Genomic DNA, 17,853 nt, shown 5'->3' on the forward strand with positions numbered 1-17,853 from the left:
TCCAGCTCGTATCCAAATCTTTCACCATGCTGACAGGGGTGGAGGGTAGGTACACTCACACACTCAGAATGAGGGGGGGAAAGTCCCTCCCTGCCACCGTCATCTGCATTGGCTGGATCAGCATCAGATGCAGGCGAGCTGTCAGCCAATGAACGCAGGAGAGGCAGGAGATGCAGCCAGAGGAGAGGGGAGAGTTTGCAGACTGGGTAACGGAGAGTGGGGACAGACATCTTCTGGAGAGTGTGCAGCCACAGTCGACTTCTTAATCTGCAAAAAAAATTTAAAATAATAATAACTTCTGCAACCACTTCTGCATCAAGATGGAGGATAAAGTCACCGATTTCTCTGGAAAATGGAAAATGAAGTCATCGCAGAATTTTGAGGATCTTTTGAGAGCTCTGGGTGAGTACGAGTACGAGGAACATCTCCAGTGAAGCTTTTTTTCTGCTCTAAAAACTTTCCCACTAAATTGCATCCTGTTTTTTTAAATAATCTTTGTAACAAAAAGGTTTTCTTTACTTGTGTTGCCTTAACCTTATTCAAAGGTTGATGCCCCTTTGGAGCCAAGCTGCACATTGTTATCTAGTTTATCATCAACCACCGAGGCCCATTGTTAAAATGCAAAAGAAATACAGAAAGGAAAGAGATGCGTCTTCCTTTACAAAGACCTGTCAATCATTTTGTGGCATTGTCAGCGGGAAATCCACTTTGGCTTCCAGGTCAACTGGTAAAAACCAAAGTGGTCTGAAGTGAAGTCTGTGGTTGAATTGATTCGCCCCTGCCGGGCTCACCCATGTTCCAGCTGCGGAAAAGGACTTGTTCAGGTACATGAGGCCGAGTGGAAGAAGTCCTCTGTGGGGAGAACAGGAGAGGAAGGTCAGACGAGGGCCAGCCAGTGGCATCCATTAAAAATCTGAAGACAAATAGCCTGTGGAGGAATGTTAGATTAGACTCATCTGAAGCAGGGTCCTCCTCATGCGGTTGTAATTAGAGCCAGTGTAAACGGAACTAAGCCTCGACATGGGCCCCAGCAGCCAGCCGGCTCTGAGATTGACTTTCCTTCTCTACCCTGGGCCTCTCCGACCCAGTCTGGAACTGTGTGTGTGTGTGTGTGTGTGTGTGTGTGTGTGTGTGTGTGTGTGTGTGTGTGTGTGTGTGTGTGTGTGTGTGTGTGTGTGTGTGTGTGTGTGTGTGTGTGCTGCCTCTTTTAGTACCACTCCATGATCCAATAAGGTCTGACTTCAATCAGATTTGTTGGGTAGTCCTGATCTCTCTGAAGCCAGTCCAGCTCGCACACACAAAAAAACGGCAATAACTTAAGGGTCAACGGGCCGTTTACATTTGTTGTACTTTTTTTTATTAAACATCACATCACATCTCTACTGACCTGGACCTCAGATGAAAACACAAGCTGTGAGTTTCGTCCTGGTTGTACTTTGCGCGTCAGTGAGTCAGTAAATTTTTCCCGACAGGTTATAGCTCCCTGTATTAAATCCTGTTAAATATTTCCTGTTGCTGAACAAATCCACGGGTGAATTGGCCTGTCACAAGCCCACTGACTTGACACATCTTGCTATATTAATTAAATGGTTACACAAAGGCAAAAATGACTCAAAAAGACCCTAATGAGATGCAGAACAAGCACAAAGAGACACAAAATGACAATAAAGAGATGCAAGACAAGTACAAAGACATGCAGAAGGACTAGCGCAAAATGAACACAAAGGAACTCGAAAACAACAAAAAGATGCAAAACAACCACAAAGAGATGCCAAATTAACATACATTTGCATCTCTTTCACAAAGAGACCATGCAAGGGTCCACCAAGGAGGTTGTGTTTTCACCCCTGTCCATTTGTGTGTTTGTAAGCATGGTTACACAAAAAGTACTGCATAGTTTCCACAAAACTGTGGTGGAAGAATATGATATGAGTCAAGGAAGAACTTATAAAATTTTCCAGGAATCCAGGAATATGTTTTAGGCCGTTTTTTCAACATTTTGAATTTAAGGGGACTATTGGGCCTTGGTGGAGGTACGTGCTTTACTGAAAACCACTCCAGTCTGTAGCCATCTTCCAAAGTTTCATCCCCAACTGAAGGAAGTGGAATCGATATCTTTCCACCTCGATGTCAGACAGAAACAGGGCTGAAGTTTATCGGACCAGTGAATTCAAAGTTTCTATTGTTCCATTTTTAGCTTTTGCGGAGCCGTCATCTTCAATCTCCGTCTCTTTGTGAAATCAAACAAATCAAGCTGTGAAAAGATGAACCTCCTGAACCTGGTTGTTGAAGCAGCGTCAGTAAATATTTGGCAGCAATTTGAGTCGATAATCACAGATTTTTGTTCTAGGGTAAACTATTATGTTTTGCAGCTTTGGGGGTTCTTGTTCCTGCACGTTTTGAAGAATGCACTACTTCTGTCTTTCTGCAAACTTTGCCTTGTATCACTTATTACAGTTATTAGTGGTTTGAAGGAATATACCTGTGGATTTGCATGTTGTAACTCATCCATCCATCCATTAGCTATACAGCTTATCCTATGAGAGTCGCTGGGGGGGGGGACTGGAGTCTATCCCAGCTGACATTACGCTAACAAGCTCAAATCACATGTGCTTTACATTACTGGCAACAGTTTGCCGGAGCATACCATAAATTCTGTCTCGTAACCAAGGAATTAATCACAATGAGATTTTTATTGCCTCGTGGTTTCGGTCAGAAAGAAAATATGTTATTGTTGTGTGGTAACGCAGCAGCACAGACTGTTTTTATGGGCGGCAAAAAAAAAAAAAAGCATTCATAACTTTTGTTTTCCTAAAACCAAACCGGGGAGATAAATTAGGAGAAGACAACATGTGCATTGTGAAAAAGAAGATTGAATTAGGTTGTTTCTTTGTTTTATTGAACAACAAGCAGAGAAAGAAATTTCATGCTTGTAGCTTCTCTGGTAACACTTTCAAAAAGTCTTAATCTTAAAGTGCTGAAAGTTTCATAGTGATGGATCAGCTTCCTAAAGCAAACAGCAGATGTCTGCACATTTACACTGCTCATAATACACAGTCGTTTTGGGCTATAACATCATTCACAGCTGTATGTTCTTTCCTCTCATCACAAACCTGTGAGGTTTTCACCACAGCTGCCAGTTCAATATCTCCTCTGTTTGCATGTGTCCAGGTGTGAATGTGTTCCTGAGGAAGATCGCAGTGACGGCCGCCTCCAGCCCAGCGGTGGAGATCACCCAGCAGGGCGAGAGTCTGTCCATCAAGACCTCCACCAGCGTCCGCACCACCAATGTCTCCTTCACCGTGGGTCAGTCCTTCAATGAGGCCACAGTGGACGGACGTCCCTGCACGGTACGCAGCCCTTTCACTTCCTGTATAATGTCAATACATGCATACCAGCATTTGGCCAAGGTAATAACTAGCCACAGTTCTGCACAGACGGAACATATGGGAATAATTTCAGTGCAACTGCCGAGTCGTTGTTGGTGATAGTGCATGGATCTGTTCTTCATTTCTTTATGCCGAGTTAGTGGTGAAGTGCTTTGTTTCCTTAGAGACAGTAGAAATGTTCTGAGGTGCAGTTACGATGAAAACCAATGTTTTTCCATCTCATCTGTGTCCAAAGCACATGAATGATGTCAGGTGTTATTATTCTCCCTGCAGAGTTTTCCCAAGTGGGAAACAGAAAGCAAGATCAGCTGCGAACAGACTTTACAGAAAGGCGACGGGCCCAAGACGGCGTGGACCCGAGAGCTGACCAATGACGGAGAGCTGATACTGGTAATCATTAAACTAGAATTAAACTAGAATCACGGTCTAGTCTGAGAGCTTCACAGTTAACATTTGTATAAACATGACTTTATCCAGATTTAAAAACTAATCATTTAGATGTTCCAAAGAAATGAATCAGAGAGGTTTTTAGTTTGCAAAGTTATTAGGCCAAGACTGCAGTCATACTCACTGCTATAAATATATATATTAGCTCCAATAAATCAAAACATCAGGGCAATAACAAAGTCGGTGTATCATCTGTGGGTCATGAATAGCTGTACAAAAGTTCACAATATTTTTTGAGGAATGCAAACCTGGACTGAAATGGATCAACCGTGCCACTGGCGTGGCAATAAATTATCAGGCTGTTGTTTATCATCCATTTGCATGATACTCAAACTTTCTTTAAGGTTTTACCACTTACCTTCTGCAAAAGCTCTACAGAGAATTAATTAAAATGGCAAAACAAGTGTCATGTTGAAGGAGGAATATCCACAATACGAACAATATTTATGTTTATTTTAATATTTAATGAAGCATAATATTCCAATAGGTTCAACTGTCCTTTTGTTGCTTTTTTTTTTCAGACGATGACCGCCGGGGATGTTGTCTGCACCAGAGTTTATGAAAGGGAATGAGGACATCTTTCAAAATCTTCATCCAACGCTTCTCTTTTGTGTCTCCACCATCACTTCGCTTTCCTCGCCTAGATTTCTTCTTGTCGTCCTCACAGCCAATCAGATGTCGGGACCAGTCCACTGTGTAGAAAAGGCTTCAGTTTTATTGAATGTATGTAGATGCGATTGCCTTTTAACACCAAAGCTGAATTCACTCTCACATAAATGCCACATATTCCGCTTCAAAAGCTGCATCCCAGTGTCTGAATCCATTCTCACGTTGTTATTAAACTGTTTTATATGAATTTACTGTTTTGACAACTTCTTTTCAAACATTCGTTCTTTATGCGGCCTCCTCCCTGCACCTCCTATTCCCCTGTCGTCCGTCTCCATATCCCTTTACATCACTTTCTGCCATTTGTTCGTTCTCTGGACACGCAGATTATTCCGCACCCTTTCCCCCCACCCCCCCTCCGTCTTTCCATTTGCAATCCAGTCCCCTGTCCTTTGTTTGCTCTCTGTCACCATAGCTCACTACAATATGCGATTAGTTTAAAAAGGCCCAAAGACAATTCATATTTCATAAACTCTGCTTTGAGAGATGCTTTGGCAAAGGCAAGGAAGGAAATGGGGAGTGGAAAGGAAAATGAGCGAGAGCGTGGCCATGAGAAAATCATTTCATGACATCAGGAGGAGGTTATACTTCTTATTCTCCCCCTCTCCAGCTGAACCTATTTACAGAATGAGCTCAGTAAAATCTCCCCCAATCGTTCTCTCTGGCTTTGCACCCAGGTACAAAGTGTTAAGTGACTTCCTCTTGCACTCTGTGCTGATATTTCCAGCTGCTCTCTCTCAAAACCCACTTTTCAACGTAATGGATGCAAAGAAAAACATGCAAACCTGAGCTGGAAAATGAAGCGAGAGCTCCACCAGTTAAAAATTATAGATCTACTGTTTCTCAACGTCCCCAAAGTCCGTCCTGTCATCAACTACAACTCAACACCAGTGAGTGTGTGAGACTGACTTAACCTTGCCCTAAAACATGTGTCGTTCACAGTCTCCTTCCTGAGGAGAGCTGCTTGGTTCACGGGCCAGTGATGGTTTTTCCAGGTTTTCAAGCAGTGTGGAGACAAGCGCCCCTGTGAAGTGCTTCCCAGTTTACACACACAGCGCCAAGCAAACAGCAGCAGGAGGACTGGGCCGCCTCAGGATGAACCTTCTCAATATGCTCAATGAGTCAATGAGTGTGTGGTGGGAAAGTGCCAATGCAAAAATGCTCAACTGCAAGTGAAAGTCCTGCATTTAAGTTCTTTAAGTAAAAGTGATGTTTATGTTTGTGCAATTTGGTGCAGATCCACATAAGAACACAGTTAATTTGAATGTGGTTTCATCAGAGGACTGTTTGGCCTCGGCGGAGGTTTGTGCTCTCTGAGTGCTCGTCTAGTCAAACTGTGTATTCATGAGGCATCATGAAATGATTACTGAGGTAAAAAAGAGGAAAGAAAACTTCTACGACACAAAACTACTTGTTCTTTGCTGTGTGAAGTATTGGTTTATTTGACTTTAGAACGGAAATCACCTGAAAAGCAACAAAGGGAAATCTCTTTCGGTGAAACATCTCATAAACATCTGAACGTGACAAAGAGCCCAAACCAGACTCTGAGTTTTTCTGAGGGATCATGAGACAAAAGTTGGGAACTACTGGTTTAATCTTTAACATTGCATTATATTTTATAATCTCTTTATAAAGGTGTTTTTTAATGTACAGTTTTTTATCTGTAAACTAAAATACATGTACTGCAGTAAAACGTACATTATTTGCATCTAAAATCAGCTGAAGTGTAAATAAAATGGGAAGTAAGCACCTCAGAGTTTTTATATTTGACTAAACCCTCATAGTTTCTTTCCTCTGCTGATCCTCAGTGTGTGTCTGCATGAAAGAAGGAGAGTGAAAAGATTATGTGTGACTAGGTATGTGTGGATTACACAACCTCAGCCGTCATGTACATGCTTTTATGTCTCCCAGGCAGAAAGTACATGTATGGATGTTTTGTCAGTTGTCTCAGTGAAACCCAATTTATTGTGTAAGCGCCCATCTGAACCGCAGAGGCTTTTACTGCACTCTGGAGGGCACGGAAAGTTCCTGGCTATTTGCACAATGAGAAAATGGGCATTGCACACACACACACACACACACACACACACACACACACACACACACACACACACACACACACACACACACACACACACACACACACACACACAAACAGACAAGATGCCTGATTCTGTCTAAATGACCCCTTTGACTCAAGCTTGTTAGAAACCACCCAGTCCCTCCTTGTTAGCCGGGTCACTTTCCACACACAACTGTGATGCCAGTTCATTCCTCAGGCAGTGATGTCATGGAGCACTTGCGCTGCTCGATTGGCTGAGGAATGCTGTGGTTTTGGGACGGGGAGGCACCCAACTCCTGCGTTTGAGTCTGGGCCATCTGGACCAATCGTGACAGGGCCCATTAGAGGATGAGTCACAGGAGTCGGCCGACAGACGAGGCCTGTGAGCAGGTCCTGGCAGATCAGTGCTCACTCAGCTGCGACAGCCAAACTGAAAAAGCCTTCATCAATAATTGTTATATATATTATATAATAATCTGTGAAGGCTTTTAAAAAAGCCGCTCATTCTTTGCTGTTCAGGCCACATCCGTTTCCACCCTGTCCTGCACATCTCCACATTCTCTATGCTTTTTCATTTAACCTGTGGTTGCATTGATCTTTAAATTACAGTTTCTTAGTTGTGATATGAAAAAAGAGAGCCAACTTGTTATCCACCACTTGTCACGTCAACAACGTAAAGTTTTAGATTCACTCTAAACTCTGTATATGTATAAAATCAGTGTTTTGCAGGGAAAAGGTGCTAAAGATTTGAAAAATACTATTTGCATATAATTTTTTACTGTATTATCTTAATATTGCCTTGTCTTGCACATTACCCTTCCTGCACATTTTCATGTGATGAATACAAGTCCCTGAATTCTTGAATATCATGACATAAATTACCATATACAGTACATACTGTAACAAGGTGTCACAAACAAGAATAAGTGACACCTTGTTACAGTATGTACTGTATATGGTTAGCTTAGGATAGGTTCTTATATTGAACATGTTTAAAATAAAAATATCAATATATGCAAGAAAGTAAGGCCCAGCAAGTTAAACATCAAATGTTCAGAATAAACGATCAATGTCCGAAAATTTATGATTTTGTGAAATGCTGCAATATTCCAACTTTCCTCATAAGGAGCTCAGAGCTCTGAGCAGTTTGAATAAGATAAGTTTATATATTCTTTAAGATTGTTTCAGAGGCATAAAAAGGCTGTTTTCCTCTTTCCTATTCCACTGAATCCGATTCGTCTCGCTCGGCCTCACCGCTCCACTTGGACAGTCAGTACAAGCTCAAGCTGTGGAGTTAAACCAGCAGGACTTTATATTGAAGTCTAGAGGAAAACCAAACATTTCCAATGATACTAAATATGTCAAGTTGAATTCTGGAATTTTTAAAACATCCAGAAGGTTTCCATCTGAGGAAAAGGTGCGGCCATAAAAAAACAAGGAGGACTGGATTAGAAAATTCAAGGCTACTTGAAGGGGAAATTAAAGCATACAGGATATAAATCCACTGATATGGACAGTATTTTCCGTTATATCCAGTTTGCATATGTATGGATTTCTTAATTAATAGGTGCGTGTTCAATAGAAACTCTGAATGTGTGGGGGGTCCAGTGAAAGGGATTTACAGTATGTACATGAACAGGTCTGTGTGCGTGAGAGACACAGTCCAGCCTGTGTGTTTAAATCAAAATCATCTGACTGCCCTCACACATGTGACTTGTATGAGAATGAAAAGAGACCAGGATGGATTGTACATGGGCATTAGGCCAGGAAATGTGTATACGTTAGTGGAGCTGAACATGTAATCCTTCCTGCTGCTGCAGGGTCATACAGAGGCACAAAGGAAAAACTGTACATGCATGACATATGATTCATCCGTAGTTTCTACAAGTTGCCACCTCGATGGATATCGGCTAATTGTATTGTCTGTCCTGCACAGATGGAAATGAATGTTGACGGTTATGAATCTATTGCACTGTTGTTGCATCGATTGAAGACCCACAATGCAATTCGGCGCAACTCAGAGTCAACTTTGTTCCTTCTTCCTTGGAGCTTCTCTTTCCTCCTCTTCATCACATCAACATCTCTCCTTGTGCTTTATCGTCACAGATCCAGGATCTCAGCTGGGACCATATCGTGGATCGTGATTATGAATCGGGACCGTGATGGTGGATCATGGTTGTGAATTATGATCGTGGAGGCAGCTGACCGTGGATTATGATTACAACTAGATTGGATATACAATAGAACGACTCACATACACATTACAGGCAATATCATTACAATTGTCACTACTGCTCGCTTCATCTCTGACAGACTTTATCTTTTATATTAATACTTTAAACATTGAAACACTTCTCAAGTTACGTTAGACCTGGCCTTTTCTCATGAATGTTGTAAGTATTGTTATTTTAATCACATGTTCTGTTACACACAACATCTATTGCACTTCTGTCCATCCTGGAAAAATAATCCCTCACTCGTGACTCTCTCTGAGGTTTCTATGTTTTTTTTCTTTCGATTATTTTTCCAGTAGTTTCTCCTCAGTATAGTTGAGGGTTAAGGGCAGAGGATGACACACCTTGATAAGTCCTATACATGTATATCTGCAGTTTGACAATTAAACTTAAAAGTGCTCAGCAGTAATATCAAGCAAATCAGGCATGTATTATGGTCTGTCCCCAGGTAGCATATGGCTGTGGGCCACTTCAGGAAATGATGTGGCACTTCTGGACTTCTTGTGGCCTGAAAATAGCAAAAGTGGCCCAAATATCCCAAAATAAATGTGGGCAAACATGCGGTGCACTTGGCATGGTGTAATCTGGACATGAACTTTAAGTGAACCTTGTGGTAAATGGTGACTATGGCCAAAATAGCACAAAACAAATTAGGTGGCCATGTTTGGCACCTTTGGTTGACATGTGGTTTTGCTGTGGCTCACATGTGGCTCCAAGTGCCGTCATTCCACGCGGTATGTGTGCCAGATGACAATGTGGCAGAGTAACAGTGCGTGCCAAATCTGGGCCACAACAATTTTGCAATGTAGGATTGCCTTTGTGAAATTGCATGACCCGAGGTGCAATGTTTTTCCTTGCAGAAAAGTGAACAGAGTCGATTCAGGAGTCTTACATTTAAAGGTTCAGTGTGTAGAATCTAGTGACATCTAGTGGTGAAGTTGCACGTTGAGGGTGTGTGGGTCGAAACAAAAAATGAATGCATGGACCCAAACAAGAGCTGTGACGATGACTGTGTCACGTGGTTAACTTTGGGAAACTCATCAAATACTCATCAAAATAAGTTTCATCAACAATGCTCAGATAAACTCTACAGTCATGTTAAAGTATTTGGATGTGAATGAAATATAATTTTAAAACTAATATATTTCGCTTTAACTGAGCCACCTCACAGTTCTCACTGTCTGTTCAAGCCCAGGAGCGAGAGATTGATTATCACCTCAATGCACAAGAGGGACATCTACTGGAGGAGGAGGGAAACGTCCCTTAAAAACAGAATAAAACGAAAGGAAAAGGACTGTTGATTTAGAAATGACGTTATACATATGCTATAGGTATTCTATATCATTTTTATGAGTGAATATAAATGTAGTGTAAAGTGTAAAGTGTGAAGTCTGTTTTAGTTCTTCCCCTAAAGAAAATGTATCAAGACTTTATATCACTAAATGAATTGTAATACTGATGAATGATACTGATAAAGAGAATTGTACAATGTTAATAAAATAAATAATAATAATAATAAAATAGTAGTAATATAAAATGAAATAAAACAAAAGACATTAATCAAATAAAAAATATACAAATAAAGAAAAAACTATAATAAAATGTTAATAAAGAAATAATAATAAAATAGTAGTAAAAAAAACAAAAATACATTAATCAAATAAAACAAACCAATAATAATAATCATAATCATAATCATAACTAAAATGACGTCCAGCGGTGGCCACGCCCCCGTCGGGCCCACGTGTCTCCGTGCCGCAGCAGCAGTCACATGACCTCGCTGGCTGGCTACTTCCTGATCGTCGCTTGTTTTCCTGCAGGACAGAAAAATGTCGGATGTGTGTTGATGTCTCGCTGCAGCCTGGATCCTGACCGCCGGGACTGAAGAGGACAAACATCCGGGTGATAGCACCTCCAGCCTGCCTGTGGCGTCCACCGCGTTCACCTGACATCTTTTTGTTTGCAGAGACATGGTCGCCGGAGGAGGGGCGGGTAGCTAGCTCGGAGGATAACACCCCCTTCCCTAACACCGCCCGGCTGTCGATTTCCCACAACAAAACAAACCCGTCGTCTGATTGAAGACGATTGATTTGTCTCAGCCCTTCTTCTATTCACTGTAAGTGGTGGCTGCTTCGCGTTAGCTCGGATTTCTCAGAACCCGCAGCCGTCATCATGTCCAAGTACACCAGCTTCCCAGACCCGGCCGAGGACCACAACCCATTCCAGGTGGGTGCAGGGAAATCAAAGGCCCCCATCACGGTATCCCAGTGTCTCTAACATGTTGTGTGTGTGTGATGCGTGGAAGTCAGGGATGCTGGTGTAATAGCAGGCGTGTTGCTGCTCATGTGACTGTGTGTGTGTGGGGCCTGGGGGTTCTCCGGGCCTGGTTGTTGCTCCTGATCTGTCTATCTGTTGTTTTTATTTCATTCTACAGCAACATCACAACAAAAAAAAGAGACCAATTGTTAAACCTTCATGTTCCAGTACTTGCTCATTGAATAGTATGTTTCTGCCACAGGACCCTGCAGTGACTCAACACAGCAGCAACACAGGATATGCCACACTGGACCTCTACAACCCATTTGACAACACGACCACTGGAGTGAGCAATTATGTTATTATGCTATAATATAATTATATGTGAGGTAATAACAAGGCAATCAAAAATAACCAGGGCTGAAGTTTTAATTCAATATTTTTAGTGCCTGAGCAATATGGATTTCCAGCCCCATGTCGATGTCAACATGAGGGAGTAAGAAAATGTCCGATATAGACTGAGACATAGGCCGATGTATTTATAAAAGATGCCATTGATTCCTAAGATGTTGTTATTAAACCCTTATGACAAAGAAATGGATCTGAGGCTTGCTATTTAAACAGTTTAACCACAATCTTCTTTAAATGACTATAAACACAAATACACAAAACTCAAATTAAGAGAATAACCAATTTGTTTTTGTAGAATTCAAACATAAATGAATAATTTTTTCTGCATTGTTTATTCTGTTATGGTATAATAATAATAATACAATGAAACTGAAATAATACATTTTAACATAAATAAGACAGATTGGCCCTGAAAGCAGAAGGCAGACACAACAGTGCTATAACATACATTACAGATTGGCACACTTCAGTTTTTATGTTATGGAATTTATTGATGTTGTTTCTAGGAAACAGCTTGAGTCTAAGTGGTGAACCGTCAAATTGGGGTTTGTTGCTAGGAAACAGCCTGAGTCTACTTCCTGTTGGTTTGTTAGTAAACACACCAGCCTCATGCCCACTCCCACAATCACCCACAGTTCTCTGACTTGTGGCCCCCGAGATGCAGGTTGGGTTTGCTAATTTTTATCTTTTACAAAATATTTTCCAGCCTCCGCCACCGTACGAGGCCACTTCCCCCTCTGCTCCATCTGTGCCTGCGCAGACCCCACCCAGCAGGACAACGCCCACTGAGCCACGCAACTATGGCTCCTACACCTCCCAGGTAAACATGCTGCACCTGTTGTCACCTTCACGTCAGCACTTTCAGTGGCAGTAGGATGCTCCAAAATGGGATCTCACTTGAAATTTGCACAGAGTCCATTAAGGTTTGGCTCAAATAAAGTTTTTACATGAAGCTTCCTAATTTCATTCTTGTAGGTGACATCTTTAATGCTCTGTTACTTGTAGTAGGGGGCGCTATGGAGCCATATTTGCCACAACCAAAGCTGAGACCCATAAAATGTGTGCATTTTCACCAGGTCTGACACAAGAGCTTTTAAGAATGTTTAACCCTTGAAATAAGCAGTTTTAGGAGTTTCAGGAAAAATTTGAATGATAATAATTCCCTTGCAATGGTTGGTGCACGGCCCCAAATTAACCTTCTCAATTATACTTTGTGTAGCTTAATCAGTTGAATGATTTATTTATACTCAAAACCAAATTCTACCAGATTTTAATAATTGTACCTACATTGAGTCATCTACACTTAACAGAAAACACTTGACGTTTGTACGCTTGGTAGCGTCTCCTCCGGGAATCTCTTAACCATCAGATACCTTTTACATAATCCTTTTCATTATTTATAAGACAAACACGACCTCTGACACACAGTCCTGAAGCATCATTTCCCCCGTGTCTCACTGTGTTAAGACTGCGGTGAATGCCACCACGGCGGAGCTGCTGAGGAAGCAGGAGGAGCTGGAGAAGAAAGCCCGGGAGCTGGAGAGGAGGGAGCGGGAGCTGGAGTCGCACAGCCTGGGACCTGGAGCCTGTAAGATGGGGAGGATATGAGGGATTCAGAGTTGAAAACCATAGTTTAACATTTTAATTCTATATATAGAATTGGTAGTTTAAAAAAAGTCCATTCATTAGCATTTCTAAACATATAATAAATGTGTTATAACCCACTAAAATGTCATTGAAACAGTAATAAGGAAATTTAAAGTATTAGTCAACAGGTACAAATCTCATATTAAAGGCATATTTTCTATTTTAACCCCCGTGTTTTTAATATACTTTCCTTCATTATCTTTCCTCGCTCTCTTCTCCAGCCCGTCAGAATAACTGGCCCCCGCTGCCCTCATTCTGCCCCGTGGGCCCCTGCTTCTACCAGGACATCAACGTGGAGATCACCCAGCGTTTCCAGCGCACTGTCACCATTATGTACTACTTCTGGATGTGTGAGTTCATGTCCTCCTTTCTAAGCATTTACTTTCGGAACATTCGTTTCATTTCTAAGCGCTACAAATGACTTGTCGCAGCTCTCACAGGGGTTGGGTTGCGTTGGGAGTGTGTTTTCGTTTCCTGTCTGGAGTATGAGCATGTATGAGTATGAGTATGAGCCTGCGTGTTTGCACAAAGACTCTGACACATAGCTGCTAGACAGAGGACTGTAGCAGGAACCAGCTCATTGACCCACACACAGCCTCTGATAGGGATTGTTCTCCACACCCTGTCAGTATGCACACTGGGAAAAGATAAAGGCAAACTTATATCAGTCTGTTTCCAGATTGATGCTAATGTTCATAAGATAAACTCTGGGTTCTGGTTTGACTTTGACCAATTCTGAAAACGATAGAGATAAAGTGAGACCACAGGAAGAGCAGACTATAATTAAAAAGCAAAACTTCCCAGGAATCAAAATGTAACGTTTTCTCTATTTCTCTATCACTGAAAGGCAGTGATGGTGGACTGGTTACCTTCCATACGCATGACCTAACAGCCTATAATGGCTTATTAATCACATAGTCACATGATCTTAGCAACAATTCCCAGGATGTTGTTATCAAACTCTTATGACAAAGAAATGTAATTGGGGTTTGATATTTTCCAGCTAAACCGTATCTTTTTATAAGTAAAATAACAAAACAAAAGGAAAACACACTAACTTGAACATAACATAGAAATTAACCGTACCGATATGTCTGGACTCATTTTTATCGGCCAACCAATCGGTCGGTCAGGCTCAAACTAAGAGTGAGAAGTCAGAATGCACAACGGTTCACTGTTGCTCATCCACTTCTCTTCATTCTTCTGTTTAGTCTCCGCTTGCACGCTGCTCTTCAACCTGATCTCCTCCCTGGCCATGTTCTGCGTGGACCCCTCTGGCGGTGTGGGCCTGGGCCTCGCCATCCTGTGGGGGCTCCTCTTCACCCCCTGCTCCTTCGTCTGTTGGTACCGACCTATGTACAAAGCCTTCAGGTTTGTGGCTAAATCCTATCGAAACAGCCTGTGGGCCGAAAACCTTAACCTTTACTTGCCATTTAAAGTTTTTGGTTTTGGTTTCATTTTGACCTGTGCGTGTCAAGTATGTGTCACATGTCACACATGGGACATTCTTCAAGGTTCACCTCAGTCCTTTCTTTAGAAGTATTAATACTGAGCCCTGATATGTGTCATTCACGTGATGGATGACACCATGTTTTACTAGGAGCTGAATTTGAGAGCCAAAGCAGCGGAAGTGGAACTTAACATCAGCAAAAGAGGCCCGTAAAGGGAAGAGCCAACACAGAGAATTCATTTCATGGCATCTCTTTTGCTTTAAACTTTGTTGTTGTCCAGATTTCATTTATCATTTCTCCAGTTTCTCATGTGAGCTTCTGCTTTTAAAGGTCCGTGTGGACATCTGCTTCAATTTCCTGTCTGTGTTCTCGCAGCTGGTCGGAAATGACAGCTTCCAATCTTTATCATTTTTTTTTAGTAGGTGGACTTCAATGATCTCACGCAACTTTCCAGCACAGAGTCTAATCGACTAGAACCAGTGAAGTTATGCACCCTGTTGGATTGTTGTCGCTTCGTTTTACTGACTAATCATATTTTCCCTCTCTTCCAGGAGTGACAGCTCCTTCAACTTCTTCGTCTTCTTCTTCATTTTCTTTGCCCAAGTGGTCACCTCCGTCATCATGACTATCGGCATCCCAGGATGGGGTTTCAGGTGGGACTCATAAACTTTACACTGATGCAAGCCTCTTTCCAATTCATGTTTTTAACGTTTAAACCTGTGTGAAGACAATCTGCATCCAGTTGCCTTGTCCTGTGAAGAAATTTGAATTCAGATTTCCCAGTGGCAGTTTGGCACTTCTTCTTTCATCCTGCAGCTAATAATTTTATGTGTGTATAACTAAGTACTCACTGTCCTTACTTGACCTGACAGTGCTGACAGAACAGAGATAACGAGAGTATAATTAATACTGAGCGTGAGTCACATTGTCTGGATAATTCATTCACATCTAGACTGTCCATTATTTCCTGGTGCAAAAGAGGATATTAACTGACTTCCCTGGCTGTTCTTCTGTTGTTCTCTCTTCTTCTTCTTCTTCTTCTTTCTCTCGTGTCTTTCTCTCAGCGGGTGGATCGTGAGTCTGGCTGCTCTGAATACCAGCGTCCCCGTCGGAGTGATCATGATGATAAATGCCATCTGCTTTACTGCCCAAGCCGCCATGGGGGTCGTCATGCTGAAGAAGGTGAATAAAACAGTTGAGCTGGAGGGAAAATTCAAAGGTTGTGACTCACATGAAGGGGCCATCTTTGACAAGGCATCAGTCACACTATCCCTGCATGGACTGATTAACAGGATATTTAGAGTAGTACCATAAAAAACAGTGTCTCCACAGTGTCTAATGTCTTTTAATGCATTTACACGAATGTTATTATTAGGTTTAATCATAGATTTTATATAAAGACGGATGGCGCATTTACGCTACATCTCGTTGTACAGAAATTAAGATAAAATAGCCAGAGACTGTGCAGTAGTGATCGTGGTGTCGAGCTGCTGTATCGAGGTCCCTCTGATGTACGAGCGCAGACGATTTTTATTACTCGTCAATCATTAAATTACACCCTCACATACAATTAACACTTCACATATATCAAGGTGATGAGAACTAGCTAAAATCACAGAAACCATCTTTGAGAAAAAAATGTATGTGTCTGTATGTATATGTATGTCTAATCTGCCAACATGGAGGAGGTAGGGTTTATGACCTATACTACAGCCAGCCACCAGGGGGCAGTCAAGATGATTTGGTTTCTCTTTAGGGGAGCTGTCAATTTTATTTACAGTATATTGTTTAGATCTTCGACTTAAGCAGATCGTGAGAAACCTGATTAGTTTTCAATAAACGAGAGTGAAAACTGTAGATGCACTTTCTACCTGCTCCGTGTAAACACCCCGCGCTCGCCTTGTCCAGGTGGTCCACCCACCATCAAGCCGTCCGTAGATAACAAACAGTCTGAAGAATGGCCTCGATATCAGGTTCTGCGTATCATTTTCACCCTCACAATGTGCGTGATGTGATGATGAATTGCTGCGTGTATCGGGTGTCAGCGTTCTCTGCTCCTTCCCCGCTCCAGGTCCACAGTCTGTACAGGCAGACCGATGCCAGCTTCCAAAAGGCCCAGGCTGAGTTCGCCACCGGAGTCATGTCCAATCAGGCTGTACGCCAGGCCGCCACCAGCGCTGCCACCAATGCCGCCCAGGGGGCCTTCACCGCGCCTCGGTAGAGAGGCACAAGAGGGGCCAGGAGGGTGAGAAGATGGAGGAACAGTTCAGTATTAATTTCCCCACAGATGATTAGAATTTGATTGGGGGGAGGCTGTGTCTTTACAATTACCCCGGGACACCTAAACTTTAGGGCACTTGCATGAGACAGAGGTGGGGTTGTCTAACTTCAAAATACAGTCATTTAAATGTACAGGACAAGTTAGCTATATTGCCAAAACATGAGTCAGCATATCACACATGTTGATCGAAAGAAATAGAAAAATTATGTGAAAACGATAAGATGTCGATGCTGTAAGAAACCTGTATCACTGAATGCTTTTTATATGAAGACGACGAGCTGCGTGTGCCAAGTGGGATAGTACTAACGTGCATATGTCCAAAATCTAAATGGCCTGGATGTACATTGTGTTTACGAGGAGTCATGTTTCACGACAGATGTGAGAGTTGGAGCTGAACACTGAAACGCTGCCAGTCTAACACGTGATCCATATCTGAGCGGATCAGCTTCAGCCATCCCTACTTTCTGTTGCTTCACTGTAAAACTAACACGTTGTTTTTGTTGTTGTTGTTCCAATTGAGAATGCCTATTTGCCGTGTTTGCCAAAACCTCTCATACTATCAGGTTATGAATATGCGTTGTTTTTGGTTACATTATACTGTACCTGTCACTGGTCTGTTTGTGCAACTTGTGGTTCTTATGATTATTATAATTCACTGTCTTGGTTTAATAAAAAAATTAATTGTCTTGCTTATACAGTCAACTGCGGTTATTGCTGTCTTATGTTATTGATCATGCAAATCACAAGGTTTGCTAATTAGCTGCTCTCGGGCTTTCAATTGCATCTTCATCAGCAGATGGAGCCACCCAGTTGCCATGGAAACAGTTGCTATGAAAACAGTATAAACTCGCATCTCGAGTTTATACTGTTTAACAACAGACAACATTGAAAACCGAGTTGAATTTAAGTGTATTTTAATATTGTATTTATATAGTAATTGATACAGGTGAAGATAGTCACTGCAGGGAGGGGCAATAAATCTAAAAATAAATAGCTCAATGTCATCTTC

At 41.9% G+C, this 17,853-nt stretch overlaps 2 protein-coding genes across 2 annotated transcripts; both read left to right on the top strand.

Annotated features, from left to right (window-relative positions):
* Positions 1 to 172: 172 nt before the first annotated feature.
* On the top strand, positions 173 to 4,692 carry crabp2b (cellular retinoic acid binding protein 2, b). Its single transcript, XM_035181987.1, has 4 exons — positions 173 to 402; positions 3,172 to 3,350; positions 3,663 to 3,779; positions 4,358 to 4,692. Exons 1-4 carry the CDS (start codon positions 321 to 323, stop codon positions 4,406 to 4,408), a joined length of 429 nt encoding a protein of 142 aa, XP_035037878.1. The 5' UTR covers positions 173 to 320; the 3' UTR covers positions 4,409 to 4,692.
* Positions 4,693 to 10,562: 5,870 nt separating this feature from the next.
* scamp3 (secretory carrier membrane protein 3) lies at positions 10,563 to 17,546 on the top strand. Its single transcript, XM_035183450.2, has 9 exons — positions 10,563 to 11,024; positions 11,317 to 11,400; positions 12,172 to 12,285; positions 12,933 to 13,053; positions 13,334 to 13,462; positions 14,324 to 14,483; positions 15,115 to 15,216; positions 15,628 to 15,745; positions 16,635 to 17,546. The coding sequence occupies exons 1-9, from the start codon at positions 10,971 to 10,973 to the stop codon at positions 16,782 to 16,784; spliced, it is 1,032 nt and encodes a 343-aa protein (XP_035039341.1). The 5' UTR covers positions 10,563 to 10,970; the 3' UTR covers positions 16,785 to 17,546.
* The last annotated feature ends 307 nt before the right edge of the window (positions 17,547 to 17,853 follow it).

This window comes from Hippoglossus stenolepis, chromosome 17, assembly GCF_022539355.2.
Source record: "Hippoglossus stenolepis isolate QCI-W04-F060 chromosome 17, HSTE1.2, whole genome shotgun sequence".
NCBI classification, from domain to species: domain Eukaryota; kingdom Metazoa; phylum Chordata; class Actinopteri; order Pleuronectiformes; family Pleuronectidae; genus Hippoglossus; species Hippoglossus stenolepis.